This window comes from Sander lucioperca, chromosome 1, assembly GCF_008315115.2.
Source record: "Sander lucioperca isolate FBNREF2018 chromosome 1, SLUC_FBN_1.2, whole genome shotgun sequence".
NCBI lineage: Eukaryota > Metazoa > Chordata > Actinopteri > Perciformes > Percidae > Sander > Sander lucioperca.
The window spans coordinates 13,917,498-13,937,011 of NC_050173.1; the positions used below are offsets into that span (position 1 = coordinate 13,917,498).

Consider the following 19,514-nt stretch of genomic DNA (forward strand, 5'->3'; position numbering starts at 1 on the left):
TGATGAATCCTGACAAGGCCTGTAGGCTGCTTGTTTGATGAGCTCGCCTCTGGGAAGAGGATCTGATCACCTTTCCTCCGACTGTAATTAACTGGCTCTTGAAATGTCCCGAGGTGAGAGAAAAAGAGAAAACATGTTAGGAATTTACCTAGACTTAGGTCCAATTGTTCAGCGCTGTGACTCTCTTTAGAGCTGCAAGGCTGTTGAATGTAAACTCTTTGACATCGAGTGCGCCCCCCCTTAAATGTTCTGATTCAAATCATCTGTCACAGAGCCCCCAGTTAAAATCATCAAGCTCGCAGTCCAACTGTCAAATTGCCAGTTTGTTCTTGTCTATTCCATCTGCATTGCCCACAGAACAAGGCAAAATAAAAGCATAGACTGCACAGGTTCTTTCAAAAACAGAGCACGTCTCAAAAGATTAGTTTTGTAGCCACTTTGAGCATCAAAAAGACAATACCTGCTAATTGTTTTAAGCAAATCACAAGTTCTCCTTAATAGGCAGAGACTATTTCTAGTCTACAAAGTAAAACATACAACTTGAGATTGAGCATGTATTCTTGCATTCATACATTACTGTATGTTGTCATTGCACTACAATAGACCTCTTTGGTAGTACATTCATATTAGAGCTGAACGATTAATCGTGATATGTTAAATTGAAATTTTCTAACCGCAAAGGCTGCAATTAAACTCTGGTCACGTGACACGCGAGCGTAAACAGATCTTGACTGGGGAACAGACTTCGATACAAGAAGCGTTAACTCCACGTGAACGTACTTTAGAACGGAAAGTGGAAATTACTCAAGCAGTAGTCTCGCATTGCCAGACTCCACAGCGCTGTGGAGGAGGGTCTGGTGAGTCCACACAGCATTCTGGGATGAGAAAAACGTGCTCTGGTTTATTGGCATTTCTTTAAACCAATCACAATCGTCTTGGGATGCGCTAAGCACCTGACGAAGCAATGGTGCCTCTACAAAAAAGCCTCGAGAAGGAACTTATTTGGTGGAACGTGTATGTTCAAAAGTTGTTTTAGTCGTGCAAGAGAAAACTCAGATTGGACAGATAGTCTAGCTAGCTGTCTTAATTTACCCTGCAGAGATCTGAGGCGCAGTTAACCCTAGTCCTCAGAAATCGACCGGAGTTTAAAATTCCAACGCAAAGAAAGCGGAAGGTAGCGAACATCTGGCCGAAATGAGGGACATCCGGCGGAATTTCCGGCAGAACCGGAGCAATCCCGGAAGTGAAACGTCGTCAATATGGACTACTCAAGCAGTTTACGCGAAAGATATGATGGACCTCAGTACGGTGACCAAGCCTGGGCTCACGTCTCGGCTAAATACACTGGATAAGCGGTACAACATGCCCTCCCGCACATACTTTAGCTAGGTCGCCATACCGGAGCAACACAAAAAAATGTTAACAGAGAGTTTTTCGCTGCTACAACTGACGGGGTCAAGCCATAGGATCACTATGGCTGGCATGCCATATTTGTTGTGCACATATAACGTTACATATTTAAAGACTGTCCCGTAAAGTTTACAGACAAGGTTTAAAACGTGCATTTCTGCAATCTGCACTTTAGTTTGTGTGATTTGTTGCTGACTTTCATATTCATGTTAACACCAGGCTTATTTGTCAGTGATTTGTTTTTGTCATGGTAATTATTACATGGTTACAAGGCTGGACATTCAACAAATCAGTCACGGTGATTAAAGTAGTTTAAATAAATAATAATGTAATTCATATTAATTCATGCATCACCTAATTCCATCATAACATACAGGCCTGACCTACAGTAAAGAACAGTTTATGTTTAATCTATCTAATATTGTGTTGGTCATACAATTATGTATTGTTTGTCTTTGTTGAATAATACAGCAGATAAAAGAGTTAAAAAAAGTTATCGCATTTTAAATCACAATCGCAATATTGGTTAAAAAGATCGCAATTAGATTATTTTCCAAAATCATTCAGCCCTAATTCATATTTCAATTAGTTTTACATCACTTCAACTTGCTGTTATGGACACAGGTGTGACCCAAACACAGTAGGGCTGCCCCCTAGTCGATTAGTCGACTAATCAGTCGTTTTGGTCTTAGACGACTAAGAATTCTTTAGCCGATTAGTCATTTTTTATGATTTGTTTTGTGCTGAATGACTTATTTCCAAGAAACTTATGAGAACATCTCTGGTAAGCACAAGATGTAAAGTGGTGCCTTTGCTTGATTCTTTGTTGCGAAACTCAGTTTTACAGATCTGACTCCAGCCTAAACAATCTGAACCCAATGGGCAAACGCAGAAGTTAGTTTGAACCGTACGGGACAGGTCAGCTGTGAACTAGTCACGCATTGCCAGACCCTCCTCCACAGTGCTGTGGAGGAGGGTCTGGCTAGTCCACACAGCATTGCGGGATGGGAGAAAAACGTGCTCTGGTTTATTGGCATTTCTTTAAACAAATCACAATCGTTCTTGGGCGCCGGATGGAGCCACGGTGTTGCTGCAAAATAGCCTCGGGAAGGAACTTGTTTTGGTGGAACATGTGCATGTTCAAAAGTTGTTATACTTGTGCAACAGAAAACTCAGATTGGACAGATAGTCTAGCTAGCTGTCTGGATTTACCCTGCAGAGATCTGAGGAGCAGTTAATTAATGAACGTCCGTTACATTCAAGCCATTGCCAAATGAGTTGCTACAAAGCTAATTATGACTATCTGTGTGATCACATAAGGCTTATATCATGTGGACGCGCTGACAGTGTTGTTGTCATTACTTAGAATCCCTCATGGGGTAGACAGAAACGACGCAATAGCTTCATAGTCCTCAGAAATTGACCCGAGTTTAAAATTACAACACAAAGAAAGCGGAAGGTAACGGACATCCGACCGAAAAGAGTGACATCCGGCGGAATTTGCGGCACTGGAGCAATCCCGGAAGTGGAACGTCGTTATGGACGTTAGACTAGCTGTGAAAGTACTACAACGTTTTAAATACGTATATAACTGATTTCTGCTTTTTAATAGATTCCTTTATATTTTCATTTTCAAATGATCCCAGGTATTTGCTTTGTGATACATTGTGCATCATAGGCTGTGCTGCATGTTATCATTGTTGCATCATATCATATTGAGTCACATTGTGACTTAACCAGTGAGCCCCACCACTTGTTTTTCACTGCAGTTATGATCTTATGCTCACTACTGCAGTTTATTCAGTGAGGGAACAATGCTGTAGATTAGGGAAAAACTTAAACAAATCAAATTTTCAACTGAGATAAAAAAATCACAGCTAACATGAACTGTTTCCGATTGACTGGCTTGATTAAAGACATGGTTCAGTGGAGCAAGCTACAGAAATGATGAATAATTTACCTCCTGTTGGTGGTAGTAGAGGAAATTTCAAAAACCGCCACATAAGTATAATGGTGTAAATGTGATTATTATGGTCATTTAATTTTTTCGGGGCTTTTTAACCACATTACAGACATGACTATTTTCCTCTCTGTAGTTGATGCCTCCCCACCTGCCATAATCTATAAAAGTCACTGAGTCACTGTAGGCCAATTACACTGTAAATGTGCACTGAGACGGATCGCGCAGATGTCTAGCAGATTTTTTTTTCCATGGATTTACTGAAAGCAATTCAATTTACATGGCATGTAAGACTTTTAATGTGGGTGTTCGCAGTTTTAGTGAAGTGTGAGACCATCCATCAACTGGAAAACCTCAGTTCAACCTCGCCTGACACCTATCCACCCTGCTGAAGTGGCTGTGAACAGGAGAGTGAGTCTCTACCGGCTCTGCAGATGACAGAATTTTTTGCACTGATCTTTTGCAGGTTAATAAGATTAAGTGTTATTTTTGCAGATCTATCACCTGAAGTCACACATGCACAGGTGTTCATGTTTAAGAACCACATGGCAGGAGGGCAAGTGCTGATTTGTGTGTCATTTACACACACCATGCAGACTTTTTTTTTGCCGTGTGAAGAGATGTGAGAGCCAAGAGACTGAGGGTCATATTGTTTTCATCTAATGTCAGGATGATTAGCCTGGATTTAGTGTTAAATGCGATGGGACAGGCACTTAGGGACTGATTAGACCTGCCAGCATCACTGTCTGCCTGCGTAGAATGACTCAATGAGATTGAAGTGCTTGGTTTCAAATCAGGGTGAAAGTTTCACTAGTGTTTCCCTCTGTCAGTGGTATTTCATGTGAGGCTTTCTGTAGCAGAATTTTCAATTTCATTTTCAAAGTTGTAATTGTCATGTGCAGAGTAAGGAAATTCAGCTGGATGTCACACTTTTCAGATGTCCGTTTTGGGCTGCCCCGTTACTTTCTGCCTTCTTTGTGTTGTAATTTTAAACTCTGGTAGATTTATGAGGACTATGGTTAACAGCTCCTCAGATCTCTGCAGGGTAAATCCAGACAGCTAGCTAGACTATCTGTCCAATCTGAGTTTTCTGTTGCAAGACTAAAACAACCTTTGAACGTACACGTTCCACCAAAACAAGTTGCTTCCCGAGGCTATTTTGCAGAGGTGCCTTTGCTCCGTCCGGCGTTTAGCACCGCCCGAGACGATTGTGATTGGTTTAAGGACATGCTAATAAACCAGACCATGTTTTTCTCCCATCCCGGAATGCTGTGTGGACTAGCCAGACCCTCCTCCGCAACGCTGTGGAAAAATTCTCTGATTCCAGCTTCTTCAATATGAATATTTTCTAGTTTCTTCACTCCTCTGTGACAGTTAACTGAATATCTTTGAGTTCTGGACAAAACAAGACATTTGAGGACGTCATCTTGGGCTTTGGAAAACACTAATCAAATCATTTTACACCATTTTCTAACATCAGCAGATTAATTGACAATACAAATAATTGTTAGTTACAGCCCTACACTACAGCTCATCTTCTCCACCTTTTCCTCATTGGTTACTTACTTGACCGGCCAGCTGGCTAGCTAGCCCTGGCTAGCAGAGTCGGCAGGAAACTGGCAAGTTGATTTCCAGATCCTAATGAGTGACTCATAGCCACATGTGATCACCGTCCAACATCAATCACATAAAGCACAACTTCATTTTGTAAAATAGACAATTCAGCATAAACTCTGCGGAGCTGACAGAGAGGCGACTGGAGAGGTCCTGGAGACGCCTTCTAGAAACACTTAAACATTTTGGGAAATATTAATTTCTTTCCGCACTTAGAGGAGAAGATTGATACTATTTATCTTTCCGGTAAATATAAGGCTACAGTCAGCAGCAGGTTAACTTAGTTTAACAAAGACTGAAAAAAGGGTAAACAGCTACATGCTAAACGCAACAAAGGTGGCAATCTTGTCAACATTTGAGCAGAAATATGGTGTATTGAAATTCAACTGAAGCTTACTTTATCATCTCTCCAGTGGTTAAAATGAGCAGCCAGCCGGTGTTCAAGGACAATTCATAATCTTGTAAAAAAGAAAACACCAGTTGGAAAAAAACAAATGGTTTAAATGTAGAATTTGAAATGCTCCACTGCTTCTTGTCTCTCCAACTTGGCTCTAAAACAAACCTCCTCCTCTTCTCCACACTCGCTGCCTTTCATCAGTCAGAATTGCACAGTAGGAAGAGAGGGAGCTCAAATCAGACACGTTTCTCTTTAAGGGGGAATTAAGCATGATTAAAACCTTACAACACATTTATGACCGTAAAATATCTGGGGGGGGGGTGGTCATAGCTTTGTTGATTAATACCAATAAAGCAGCAACTGCTACAGCAGATAGTGGCATATCTGGCTTCCCAAAACCACTATTAAATCCCACCTAATCCAAACCCACTGCAAGACACCTCGCAGTTACATTGTCAGCCCATAGCAATTGAAAACAGTTAGCAAGAAGACATTTTATCCTTTTCATGAGCCAGCAAAGCAAATACATTACAGCAATTTTATTCCCACTCTCACTAATGATTTTACTTTTCTCTATGGGGAAATTATATAGTATTGTTTGTGACAATATAATGAAATGCAGTAAAACACAATGAGAGGAGAACAGAAGCAGCGCCACATACTGTGTTTCAGTGCTGGAACTCACTGTGGTTTCAGTCTCTGCTAGTGGTTTACAGCCAGAGAGAATAGTTAAAGCTAATTTTGTCTAAATCTTAACAATAGTGTCATTTGTGATTCAGTTTCCTTAAAAAAATGTGATATGCTTAAGACATAGTTACCTCTTTAGAGCAAATTTTGTGCTGTTGAAACAAAATAGCCTTTAGTGACAGATAAATATGTCTCAATAGCACTTTTCGCAGCCATTCCTCAGCTTAAGTGTTACTCAGAGTGTTAATCGAAAAAATAATCAACAAATTACTTCATAATAATAGTGATTATTAATTGCACCCTCAATTGGAACGCCTGCAGATGAAGGAAAGAAAGCCTTCAGTCCACCTCTCTTATGAGCACAATGGACTGGAAGGACACTAAAGGGTAGACCTAAAACACAACTCGTGGATTGAATGTCTTAGCTACTCAGGGAGTTCTTGGGATCCCCCAGAAGGAATTTGAGGATGAGAAAGGTCATTTGAGCTGTTCTGCCTGTCCTTTTTTGCCCTTTGGGACCCAGGATCAAATCTGATTGGATGGATGGTTGGCTCGGCTGGAGTTTCTGTTTCAAGTCAGCCTCCCAAATGCAATGATTTAGACAAATATGATTGAAACCTCACCTCATACATTGTTTTTCAGTCTTACGTCTTTATTAAGATATATGGACATATGTTAGAAAGTTCACTGGACTGTCACCAAGTCTTCGAAATGTAATCATCTGTGATGATTATACACTTTTAAGCTGTAGGTGATCGGTCAACATCAAGCATGGTTCTCATCACTGCTCTCATTTCACTGAGTACCCCTAATAACATAGATCTAGTGTAATAGGTAGAAAAGGCATTGTTGTGTTTTTTGTCGTTATTTTTCCATAATGAGCACCAACACTTGATGTTCCCTTCTTTGCAGAGTGAGCTGCCGTGAATCCTGAGAGGAGAAATCTCCCGACAGGAGACAAGATGGCGACCAACAACACCCTGCGCAGCTACTCCATCATCCCATGTTTCATCTTTGTAGAGGTGAGAGGCTGTCTGTGAATTATAATCCTGGTTGGTGTGGAATATACATGATGAGTTTGTGTGTGTGTGTGTGTGTGTGTGTTTGAATGACAATTTAACCATTAGCAAATTACCGTTCTGGTAAATTATACACTGCTAACCAGAGCATAAAGTGTTGGAATGAGTGGAAAGCTGTGTGTGTGTGTGTGTGTGTGTGTGTGTGTGTGTGTGTGTGTATGCGAATTGTTGGGCTCCTCCATATTTAATTACCATGTCAGCTGAAAGTCCTTAATCAGAGAGATGTCTCAGGACGCCCTTCATTACTCTCTCCTCTCCCTCTTCTTCTTTTACACACACACACACACACACACACACACACACACACACACACACACACACACTCTTCTCTGAGGAAATATCCTGCATAACAGTCTCAGATGAGTTTACGCCTCTTCTTTTTTCTCATGCCTTCTTCTTGACTGACCTTTGTGTCATATTTTCTGACAGTCTTTCACTCTCTAAATGAATGTTATTGTCTGCTATGCTGGTATGTGTCTGGGTAAGTCCTCCAAGATAAGTGTAATGTGACTATTTTATATGATTATATCCCTTTTTTATTCATTATTCCTATTACATCTACATTGCTGCTTTTGGTGCAGCATTGTGGGATATTTCTTATTGATTTCCTCAGTACTTCTTATGTAAGAATCACAGTATTGTACAGATATTAACTCAAGACACTCCCAGTTATTGATTAGTCAAATATCAATAATTTAAATGGAGCTTTGTGTCGCTGAGAGATGGCAAAAATAAGCCTTCAGTCGTGAGACTATTTCTATTCTAATTTTCAGTTTGACACCTTGAAATGTAACTTTGCACTCTGTCACCTTGCCACATCAGTAATAACCGGCGGGTGAGCCAGTTTCACACATTGCAAGTTTAATATCAGGAATGAGCTATTCTCAGAATGACTAAGAAGCACTTAACCCTCCTGTATAGCTAGCTAAGATAACTAAATATACTGGCAGATGTTGAATGGTCTATTCTTATTTGTATTTGTCGAATAAGTCAGACATACAGTATATGCTATGATTTCTATATTAGAAATCCCACTCATGTCAATTGGAATGCCACTTTTACTCCCACGCAGCCAGACTTTAAGTTAGAGCATCTGAGAAATCTCTCTGTACAGCCACTGTTACATAACGAATACAGTCAATACAGACACATTTCAAGCACTGTCCTCCTGTTAAATGTTGTTTAACTGATTAAAGATTAATAATCACAAAGTACTTCATGTTCTGTAGAATATAGAAAGTCATCGTTGTACAGCAATTTGCTCATTTACAGCTTACAAGAGTCTTGGCTGGAGCTCAGCATGAAATGCTCCGTTGGACATTGCTAATCATGGCTGTGCAATTTGTTTAATTAGGATGTGTAACTATAGGGGGTTAATGGGTAACTGATTATTATGTTGATGACAACAGTTCAGCATCTAGGTGGTAAACTCTATATTCAGGATGTTTATACAGGAGTGCTGAACACCAGACCTTAGAGGTGATGGTCCTTACCATTGGATCTAAGTATAATAGTTCTGTTGTTTTGGAAAATAACATGCTATCATGAGAAGTTGAGGTTGGTTGAAATATAAACTAAAATTGGCAAAGGTCCTAACCATTCTTCACATTTGAATGTGCATGTTTCCTATGATAACAGTACTGTAACATTGAGTCAGTATGAGCTGTCAGACTGCAAATGTCGTCATCGTTAATGATGAAACCATCAGATTTTGATGATCAGATGGCGTGTTACAAATTTAGTTTTGGGGACTTCACTGTTACCATAGTAACGTGTGCATCTTCAAAGTTGTTTAACGCCGGTAGCCAAGGCAGAGCGAAGCAAATCAGCAATCAGCTGTTATTGGTTATTGATGAATCTCCACCAGGGTTTGGCTGTCCGAGGAGAAAATGTAAACCCCAGTAATAGCTGTTCTGTTACTTAATCACGTTGGTGAGTATCACTGCAGATGAAGAGGGAAATGTTCACGTGTTATTCACAATGCTTAGGGTTAGGAAATGTCTCCTTTTAAATAAACATGAGTGCAGTTTCACTCTTTTTTTACCCCCTTATTTTTCATATCGACTTGAATGTGTTGTTGAATCTGATGTAAACTGCAAACTGGTCTGTTGTTAAAGGGACACCCCACTGATTTTACACATCAAATTGAGTTTAATTGTCACAAAGAGCATGTATAATGTTTAATGCCTTTTGTGTCTCTGTCGGGACCTCTTGAAAGTCTGAACAATAACCCGGATTATATCATCAGGGTTATTTTAGCTCAGCTTGGAAAGGTGACATATTTTAAGCAAAAAGCCAGTGTTACAAACTGGGGGCATGGAGTTTGAAAGATGTGAGTGCTTGCCAGACAGGTAGGGTTTATCGAAAGATGCATTGTGGGAAATGTAGGTGTTTTTAGGGGCTCAACCCATACTTAAGATTAAAAGTCAAGATATCTCTACCTCTGCTGCTTCAATTTTTTATCGTTTTGTAAATCTATCTCTTACAAGTCTGCCAACCTTATGGAAGTGTAATGTTCATTTGCAGGAGTGCTGATTTAATATGGTTGAAATCAAGATTGATAACAGTGTTTTTTTTCCCGGTATTGCCATTTATATCCCAATATGGATATACTTGCATGGAATGATGGAACTTTGTTCCACTATACTTTACATCAGACAAAACTCTTAAAATACAACTACTTTAATTACTCATTTAAATGATTTATTATCACCAACGTAGATTGAAATGAATCATTTGTACACCAATTCCATAAAGATTTGCAAAATATGATACAACTGAAAACATACAACATAAATGAGGATATAGCACTGTCACCCAGCCCTGAGATGTTAAAGTTCAAAATTACTTGACAACAATTTTGATTTTATTACAAAATCTATCGCCTTCAGGATCTATATAAGACACACATCCAAGCACAAGACAGAGTGAAAGTCTCAATATCACAATCTCAATATCCCAAAAATGTATCACACCATGTACAGTATATGTTCTCCATGTTGTAGCAGCAGAGTGCTCCTGAGAGAGACACTGTAATAGCCCACTGTGTAGCAAGCTTTCTTTAATTTTCATGACTCTGTTTTCACTTATTCCCCCTCGTCTTCACAGACATCTCCCAAAGGCATCCTATCCACCTCCCTGTGTTGCTCTGCCTGTCCTCGTTTTCTCTGTCTCTCCGTCTTTGATGTCTCTGTCACATCCTCGCAGCCTCATTTCCCTCTCGCCCCTCCTTTCTCCACCCAACCTGCTTCCTCCCTCAATCTCTCCCCTCATCTCTTCCCATTTCTCCCATTTTTTATCCTTCTCTGTATCACTCCATCTTGGTGCCCCTCACTCTCTCCCTCCTCCTTTGTTTCTTTTTCTTCTCCTCTCTTTTTTTTTCGCCCTCTTTATCTCACTCACCGTGCCTCTCAGCAAGGCAGAGGGACAGTGTCGTCACATGACCGAAACAAAACGTCCTGATTGGAGCAGCTCCAGAGCCAGAGGCAGTGTAACAGAGAGGATGCTTATTTATGGTGATTTGTTTACGTAATTTGTTGCTTTTGCGTTACTTAACCTCAAGAGGATAATTTGTTGATGCCGTTTGCCATTACTGTGGGAGCGATTGCGAACGACAAAACCAATTTGCCCAATTCACCCCCCCCTGGGGATCAATTAGGTGTTTCCGCTTCTGATTGTGATCTGAGGACTTTGAGATGAAAGGGGATTAAAAAAAAAAATTAAGAATAGGATGAGAGGATTTAGATGGAGTGGAGTGGGAAGATAGGGCACAAGGGAGGAGAAGGAAAGGTGAGATGCAGAGGATGAAGAAAGTATAATAGTGGAAAGGAAGTGAAAGGTTGCAAAAATTATGAGAAATTAATTAAAGGCAGAGCTGTGGAGGTGAGCAGTGAAGAATGAGGTTAGGACCTCGGATGAGATTATGTATATAACACACAGAGCCCCAGGCCTTCATTTATCCAATAGGACCACTTAGACTTCTCAGGTTTTGTGAACAAAAATGAAAACCTTATTGAGGTTTTAAAAACAGAAATTGTATCATGCTGTAAGGAAATGAACCAGTCTTTACTATTCCCACTGTCAACGTTGAATATGATTTCTTTCTTTTATCTTGCTCAATATCCTCCACCAGTGTGATGTAATAATGCTCTGGGCTGTCATTATTTCAAAAGCACAAAAAAAGAAATCCCCCGCAGGGAGCGATTGTTTTTGATGTTGCTCTGTCTCTCTTTTGGCTGCACTGACGCAATATCATTTTTTAATTTGGGTGATTCTAAAAAGGGGCTTTTATCGTGTTAAATTTTGTTTTATAAGCCTAATTAAACCTGATGGTTTTGATTAAGTTTTGGACAGGAAACATGCCTGCAATCTGCAAACCTGCAGTTGGATATTTTGACCTAAGGATGCTGAGGAGAAGACATGTAGATAGTCATTTATGTATGGTGCAGCGATGATTCTGCCTTTTGTAATTGGGAGGATTATTATTCTGTGACCCACACTCATAAAAAATGTGTATTGTTGTTGTGTCGGGACACACAGGATATCATTTAAATCAAATTTGAAAGCATCTCTGCTTTGAATAATTGAATCATTGTTTTTTTTTTTTTTTACCGTTCACACTGGAAAAATCCAACTGATGCGTTATATATGTTACTTCTTTTTTTAGCATGCTGAGGAAAAACTTTTTGTAAAGATTGACAGACAGATAGACATATCCCAAATGGCACAATATGCTGTACTTAGTAGGGGTCAGGGAAAAAATCAATACAGCATAGTATATGTATAGTGATATTTTCTGTGGCAATACTGTATCAATACACAGATGCCAAGAATCAATCTATTATTATATATGTGTTGGTCAGTTTGTCTGCTTGACAACCCCATTTTACAGCAATAAAATTGAAGTGAGATGAACAAACAGAGAAGTTTATCTTTATAGATAAAACAGATGTTGACAAAATTTCCTTTTGGGGACATCATTTGGAAAGTTGGAAAAAAAGGTAATAAATTGCAGTATATCGCAGAATATTGCAATATGTTTAAAATCGCAATAATATCGGATCGTGACATAAGTATCGTGCTGATATGGTACCCCACCCCTACTACTTAGCATATTAATAATCCTGGATCAAGAGATGATCGTCTTTGTTACAGCTGGGATTTTGTATATAAAGCTATTTAATACAGTCATTTGTAATGTCCTTTCAGTAAAGACTGTAAAAGACACGTTTTATGTCTTAATTTTGGGCCCAGACTCAAATTTAACCACAGACGTTTCCTCATTAAATCCTAAGATTTTGAATACATGTCAGAAAAAATACAGAAACAAGTAGCTGTCTTCTGTCACTGAAAGTGTAGCATCAAAGTCTAAATCCGGGGAAGCCAGACTAAGATGTCCTTTTCTGTCTGTCTTTTTTTCCAGTCTACTAATGCAACATGACAGTGAAATGAAAATCTAGGACTTGGTGTTAGATTTATGTAACGTTTTGCGGTTGTTTTCAGGGTGTGAGGGAGAAGATAGGTGGTGGGACTGACAGTAAAATGATTTTGTAGAGAAGGAGACGATAAGGGAAGAAATTTGGAGCGTTGAAGGGGAGGGATGTATAAAAATGTAATTAAAGAAATTGGCTATGTTGAAGGTAAATACAAACATATAAAAAAGTAATATTGCAAAGTAGTTTTGCCAGGAAAGCAAACGTACAGTAACTCAGTCTTGTGACTTATAACTGACCCTTGACATTATCAAGTTAAAGGGAGACTATGCAATTTTTGCTAGACACTGGCCACTGTGGTAAAAAAAAAAAAAAAACATAGAAACTAACCTAAACTAAAACATAGTTTAACAGGACCACAAGTAGAATCATTTAGTCAACAGTTGGATTTAGTAATGTTAGTTATACAGCGATGTAGTTACGGTTTGCAAACATTAGCTAATATTAGCCCCCAGGCTACACGTTATTAATGAACCCACGCAATTTCTAGGCAAGACCCGCCCTTCAATAGCATTCACACGCTACTATTGGCCAGGCGTTACACTAGGCAACCTAACCCGATTTGTTAAGGTCCTATCCTCTGACCAATCGGCTATCCTAACCGTAACCACTCGAGGTCAATGCCTAACCCCAACCAATCAAGCTGCTTTGTAGGGCGGGACTTGCCTAGAAGTTACGTGGGATCCGTAATAACGCCCAGGTTACTGGTCATACCAGACAAAGTCATGCTAGTAGCATCTAAACGGTCTAAACTTATTTCTTCTTTCAAAAGTTACATTGTCATGGTTTGAACCTAAATTAATTGATAGTAATGGAAACTTTGGGGCAGCACAACAAGCTCATTCATTTGATCCAGGTTTAATTTGAAAATATTGATTATAACAGTTTTAATGTTGAGAAAGAGTCAGAGATCTGACTTTGACAGAGGCCTATAAGTAATTTATAAATGGAGGCAGAAGGAAATTCTTGTCCAGTCCTCCGAAGTAATATACTTACTACACCAAAGGCACTGAGAAATGGAACATGTTAAAACTCAACAGAGGTCGATGGCTGCACTAAAATGCCCTACCAGGTTCTTGGGTGAAAGAGGTGAATTTTACCCTCCAAGGGAGAAGGATAATGGTATGCTGCAGTAATGCATGCATGCACATTTTACGACTTTACAGTCTTATCAGCCTGCCCTTCACACAGCTAATGCAGTGTGACTCCGGCAACCGCAAGATCTGCATTACAGTAAAGTTATGCCATTTTCTGAACTTACCAGACTGTTGTAACTGTTTTTTTATTTGCCTTTACCCACTTAGTTATTATATCCACATTACTGATTATTTATAAATCAGTAATGTGGATATAATAACTAAGTGGGTAAAGGCAAATAAAAAAACAGTTACAACAGTCTGGTAAGTTCAGAAAATGGCATAACTTTACTGTAATGCAGCCTTTAAAACCAGGAAAAGACAACACTTATGCCATATTACGATATCCAAAATCTAAGATGATATCTAGTCTCATATCATGATATCGATAAAATATCGATACATTGCCCAGCTCTAAGTACAATACAAAGAAGGATAGTACCTAGGATGAGGTAAAGCAGCTATTGATGCGTGCAGTTTTGATTGTTTTTAATCCATCTCTTGAGTGTGATTTTAAATAATAAATAGCTGGTTCTTTCTCTGAGTTCAATAGGAAGGCAGTTCCAATAATTTGAGGCCCATAGTGAGAAGAAACCTACTACGTCTATACTGTACAACACAGTACAGTATAGTAACTATACTTGACCAATTTAAAAGATTTTTGTTCACATTAGTCACTTAGACACCAGTTTAAAAATAAATAAATCACCCGTTAACTTTTCAGGCTTTTGCTGAACCCAGGCTGGGGAACGAATCCAAATGTGGTTGCTGTTGTGATTAAGCTTGAGGCAAAGCTTTGGCCTTTTATTTCTTTCAAATGCAAATAAGGAGAAGGTCAAAGTAAATGAAATCACACTAATAATGGTAAAGTACTCCAGTGTACACCCCTCTTATTAATCTGTCCAAGCCCTTTTCAGATATCAGGTATTTCCTCGCTAACCTGACATCGCTAGCTATGTGATCCCACAAGGTATTACATGGCATTTCTGCATGGGCAGGAATTTACATATTTTCAGAAGAGACCTATGAATAATGTTTTAGCCGATTACGCTGCTGCAACGTGTTTGTGGAACAACATGAAATCATGAAATTATCACATTTCTGTCTGTTTCTGTCATTTGGATGCTGTTTGCCAGAAAGCTGCTTTAAAAAGAACGAGCAGGAGGATTTTTTTAACATAACATAACATAACATAGCTTTATTTGTATAGCGCCTTTCATACACAGAGTGCAGTTCAAAGCGCTTTACATCCAAAACATTCAACACAACTCTCGCAGGAGCACATTTAAAGCACGCAAACAGTATATTTGCACTGTTGCACTGGTATTTTGCTTATTAGTTGACTGAATAATAATAATAATCACATACATAACATAACATAGCAGGGACAGATACAGCATGACATGAAGGAGAGGAGAGGGAAAAAAAAGCAACTCTCAGACTATCCTCATAAAGATAAGAACAGTGTGGGAACAGGAAAAAACACCTCAGCACATAGCACACAAGCAGTACATTTGCACTGCTGAACATAACATAACATAACATAACATAAATGTACAGTTGCACATTTAGCGGCGAAGGCGTGGGACTGGGGAGGGGGTAGGTTGGGGAGTTTGGCCTGCTGAGAAACGCACAGCCCGGCAGTCCCACTAGTGTCCCAGTCCGCAGAATGTTATAGCGATAACACAGCACGTTGCCGTGGTGACACACTTGAACAGTCCAGAACCGATACGACGTACGTACAATTTGAAACACTAAAAACTTCTGTTCATATGATGGGGCAGCTGTGGCTCAGGTGCAGTCCCATGTCGAAGTGTCCTTGGGCAAGACACTGAACCCTGAATTGCTCCCGATTCTGCTTCATCGGTGTGTTAATGTGTGTGAATGTTTATCAGATGAGCAGGTGGCTCCTTGTACGGCAGCCTCGGCCACAGTGTATGAATGTGTGTGGATGGTGAATGGTTCCTGTACTGTGGAAAAGCACTTTGAGTAGACTAGAAAAGCGCTATATAAATACTGTCCATTTACATACAGTCCATATGAGTGTCTCCACTTTGCTTTTTTAAAATTAGTTTGGAGTATGGTGTGCAGCCAAGTATGATGGTTCCTCATACCAGAAGTTGTTGATGCACGTGAACTGTGTACATGTACTGTGTACATGTTCTCCACGGCAGGGACCTTTTGTAATGACAGGAGAAAGCAAAAAATGTCGCTAACTAGCTTAGTGTTATTCAAAAAGTTGGTATAGAAACCGATAAAACACACACACACACACACACACACACACACACACACACACACACACACACACACACACACACACACACACACACACACACACACACACACACACTCACTCACTCACTCACTCACTCACACACACACACACACACACACACACACACACACACACACGTACAGGCACACACACCTGGACATCTCCGCATGGCCATCTGTCACAATCTGCCAACAGTTCACTCCTCTCCTCTGTAACACAGTCACTGTGTTGCCTTCACTGTCTGAACCCCATGGCCATATTGTCAAGTCTGGTTAACCCTAACCCTCCATATTTGAAATTGAAAATAAAATTCTTTTGCATTATGGAAACAACAGTTAGCTCTGGTTAGCTGATTTGATTGGACAGGATCTTGTCAAGATTCAGTCTAACAACTCCAGCGTTTTTTACTTGTATTGTAGTGGCCAACTCTGGAAAGCCATGAGGTGTTTACTGCTGCTACAAAATTGATGTATTTGTATATACAGGTCAGCGTATAATGTAGCACATGACTAGTACTGCTAAACTAGCTTAAATGTGGTGGCTTTTTATCCAAGCTTAAGGCTCGGAACCTAAGGAAACAACCATTTACTTTGAAAAGTTTCTTTTTCTTAGCCCAGAAAAACAACAACTATCAAACAAAAAGCACCCTGGCTCAAGTTTACAGGATGACGGGTGATTGACAGATGATCTGATTTATTTGTGTTAACAATGAAATGCATGTAAACTAATATATATATATATATATGTATATGTATGCAAAAGTCTTAGGCAGGTGTAGAAAAAATTCTGTAAACTAAGAATGCTTTCAAAAATATAAATAATGATTGTTTATTTTTATCAATTTACAAAATGCAAAGTTAGCGACCAAAAAAAACATCTAAATCACATCAATAGTTGGTGTTACTACCCTTTGTCTTCAAACCAGCATGAATTCTTATAGGTACACTTGCAAAAAGTCAGGGAACGTTGAGGATCGTAGACGCAGTGGTCGGAAACTTAGCGAAGCAGGTGAAAAACACATCAAGCTTATTTCCCTTCGAAATCGGAAGATGTCCAGCAATGCCATCAGCTCAGAACTGGCAGAAACCAGTGGGACCCAGGTACACCCATCTACTGTCCGGAGAAGTCTGGCCAGAAGTGGTCTTCATGGAAGAGTTTCAGCCAAAAAACCATACCTCCGACATAGAAACAAGGCTTTAAACAATGTTTAATAATTAAAATGGTTCCTGCAAGTTTTGGAATATAGTCCTTGTATTATAGACCACACTACCTAAGATTTGTGCTGTCCTCCTTTTGAAGCAGTACTCATCCTTCTGCGGTAGCATGGGGACACCTGGCGGTGGGGAGAAGTATTACAAATGGCTGGCTTAACCACGTCACTACTATCACTTCCACATGATGTTTTAACAAGTCAGTAATATAGAAAAATAACGCACACCAAGGGCTACCGTGAGGTGCTGTTCACTGAAGCAGAAAGAGTATTGCACACTCTGTGTGTAATGCTTTTTTCTTACTTTTCATTTTTAACAAGTAAAAAACATTTAACAGATTGCCGTTTTTTCAGCAGATTAATGTCAAAGGATAGTCAGACATGATTGCTTGTAACATGATTACCAGTCTATGTGTAATAATCTGATACTTTATTGATTCCTATGGGATCAATAAAGCATCTTATTATTCTGTTCTTTCTTCTAACATTTCATTGTGATCATAGGGAGCTGAATAGCTCTAACCACTCCAATGTTACCTTTATGTGACTAATGTCTATATTTACTGGCAGTACCTTTGCCAAGCCTGCTGCTTCCAGTCATGGTAATGTTTTAGGGCGTCTCCTCTATCTGGCAGCTTTAATATATAGACAAACACCTCATCACTTTTCTTTGATATAAAAACCCAGCATAGTGCAGGTTGGCTAGATTGGCGGCAGTAAGGACACATTAGTGGCTGAATGACACAATTGCAGCTGATTTTCAAAAACCGCATTAAAAGGACTTGCCGTGCAATGTCTTACATTTCGTCTTCCAGTGTTTGTTCGTCATCACTGACTAAGGATACCATAAATAAAAAAACAAAACAAAAAATTGCCTGCAGCCGATTCTGGAAAGAGAGGGAAAAGAGGCCAGAGACAAAAGATGATGTTAGAGGGATAAAAGGATGAGGGGGTGAGGGAGGAGAGGAGGTGGGAAGTGACGCTGGTGCTGGTGGTGGGGGGCTTGTATGGGATGAGTTAGCATGACATGAGAGAGAGAGAGAGAGAGAGAGAGAGAGAGAGAGAGAGAGAGAGAGAGAGAGAGAGAGAGAGAGAGAGAGTTTTAGAGGATTTATGCAGTTTTGTATTTAAACATGTTAGACGTCACAGCTGAGAGAGCAGGGGAGTGATGTTCAGGGATTAGCCGCAAAACAACTCATTTAAGGAAATTGACTTTTGAACCACTGGAAACTGAGTCAAGGAGGCTAGCCTTCAGTGCACTGGATATACAACTAATAAATCCCCCTTTCCCCCTTCTCGTTTTTCTTCTTCTTCTCCTCTTTTTCAACTTTCTCTACTCTCTTGCTCTATCTCGCTCCAACATGTTTTTCTTCCAGCTCGTCATCATGTCCGGCACCGTGTTGTTGTCCTACTACATGGAGTGCACGGACCTGTTCAGCGTGCACGTGCAGGGTTTCTTCTGTAATGACGCCGAGCTGATGAAGCCGTACCCCGGCGCAGAGGAGTCCAGCTTCATCCCCCCTCTCATCCTGTACTGCGTGGTGGCTGCTGCTCCCACCGCTATAGTGAGTAAAACCCATTTTCTTTTGTGTATTTCGTCAGTGTTTAAAAACCACATGCTGGACTGTAAACGGCAATAATCAGCTGTGGCATGAATATCCAGGCTTTAACACTCTGAAAGAGCAACCATTTGTTCACTGCTAACAGCTTTATTTTCATTTTTATAAACTAGAACCACCAAAAATGTTATTCTGAAATTGATAATAATAATATATTATAATGTCCATTTAACATTATGCTGCTAACTTAGCCTAACATGACCAACTTTTGTGACAGTGTTTGAAATGTACACAAATTACTTCGGTGCTGAATTATATATGTTTTATGTAGATAAAAAGGCCATCTATGCAGTATAGAAATGCAGCCGTGCATCTTATCTCTCTCCTCGGTAAATTCCACTTTCTCTGTCGAAATATGGGAGAAAATGTCAAAGCACACTGTCTGACTGAAGACCGTTTCCATATCTGTTTATGGGTCAGCTGAGAAGTTAGGTCCCGATTTCACAGACTGAACTTTTGGCTCCCTGTTTTGAACTTCATACAGTATCTCTTAGACTTGTTATTTGCTAGTTTCACATCACAAAACATCGTGCTGAATGCACCAGTGAAGTGTAAAGTCATGCTGTACAAGGAGCAGTGAATGTGGGCTGCATAAGAAATGTTTTCTTGGACTATGATGTGATTTCCTAAAC

At 39.8% G+C, this 19,514-nt stretch overlaps 1 protein-coding gene across 3 annotated transcripts in view; it reads left to right on the top strand.

Annotated features, from left to right (window-relative positions):
- Positions 1 to 19,514, top strand: part of plppr1 (phospholipid phosphatase related 1) — a 52,653-nt gene that overhangs the window by 11,162 nt on the left and 21,977 nt on the right. For all 3 annotated transcript variants that reach the window (XM_035999137.1, XM_031298160.2, XM_031298159.2), the window contains exons 2-3: positions 6,981 to 7,090; positions 18,640 to 18,828. In XM_035999137.1, coding sequence (XP_035855030.1) covers positions 7,031 to 7,090; positions 18,640 to 18,828 — 249 coding nt within the window. In that variant the 5' untranslated portion in view covers positions 6,981 to 7,030. The remainder of the gene's footprint in view (positions 1 to 6,980; positions 7,091 to 18,639; positions 18,829 to 19,514) is intronic.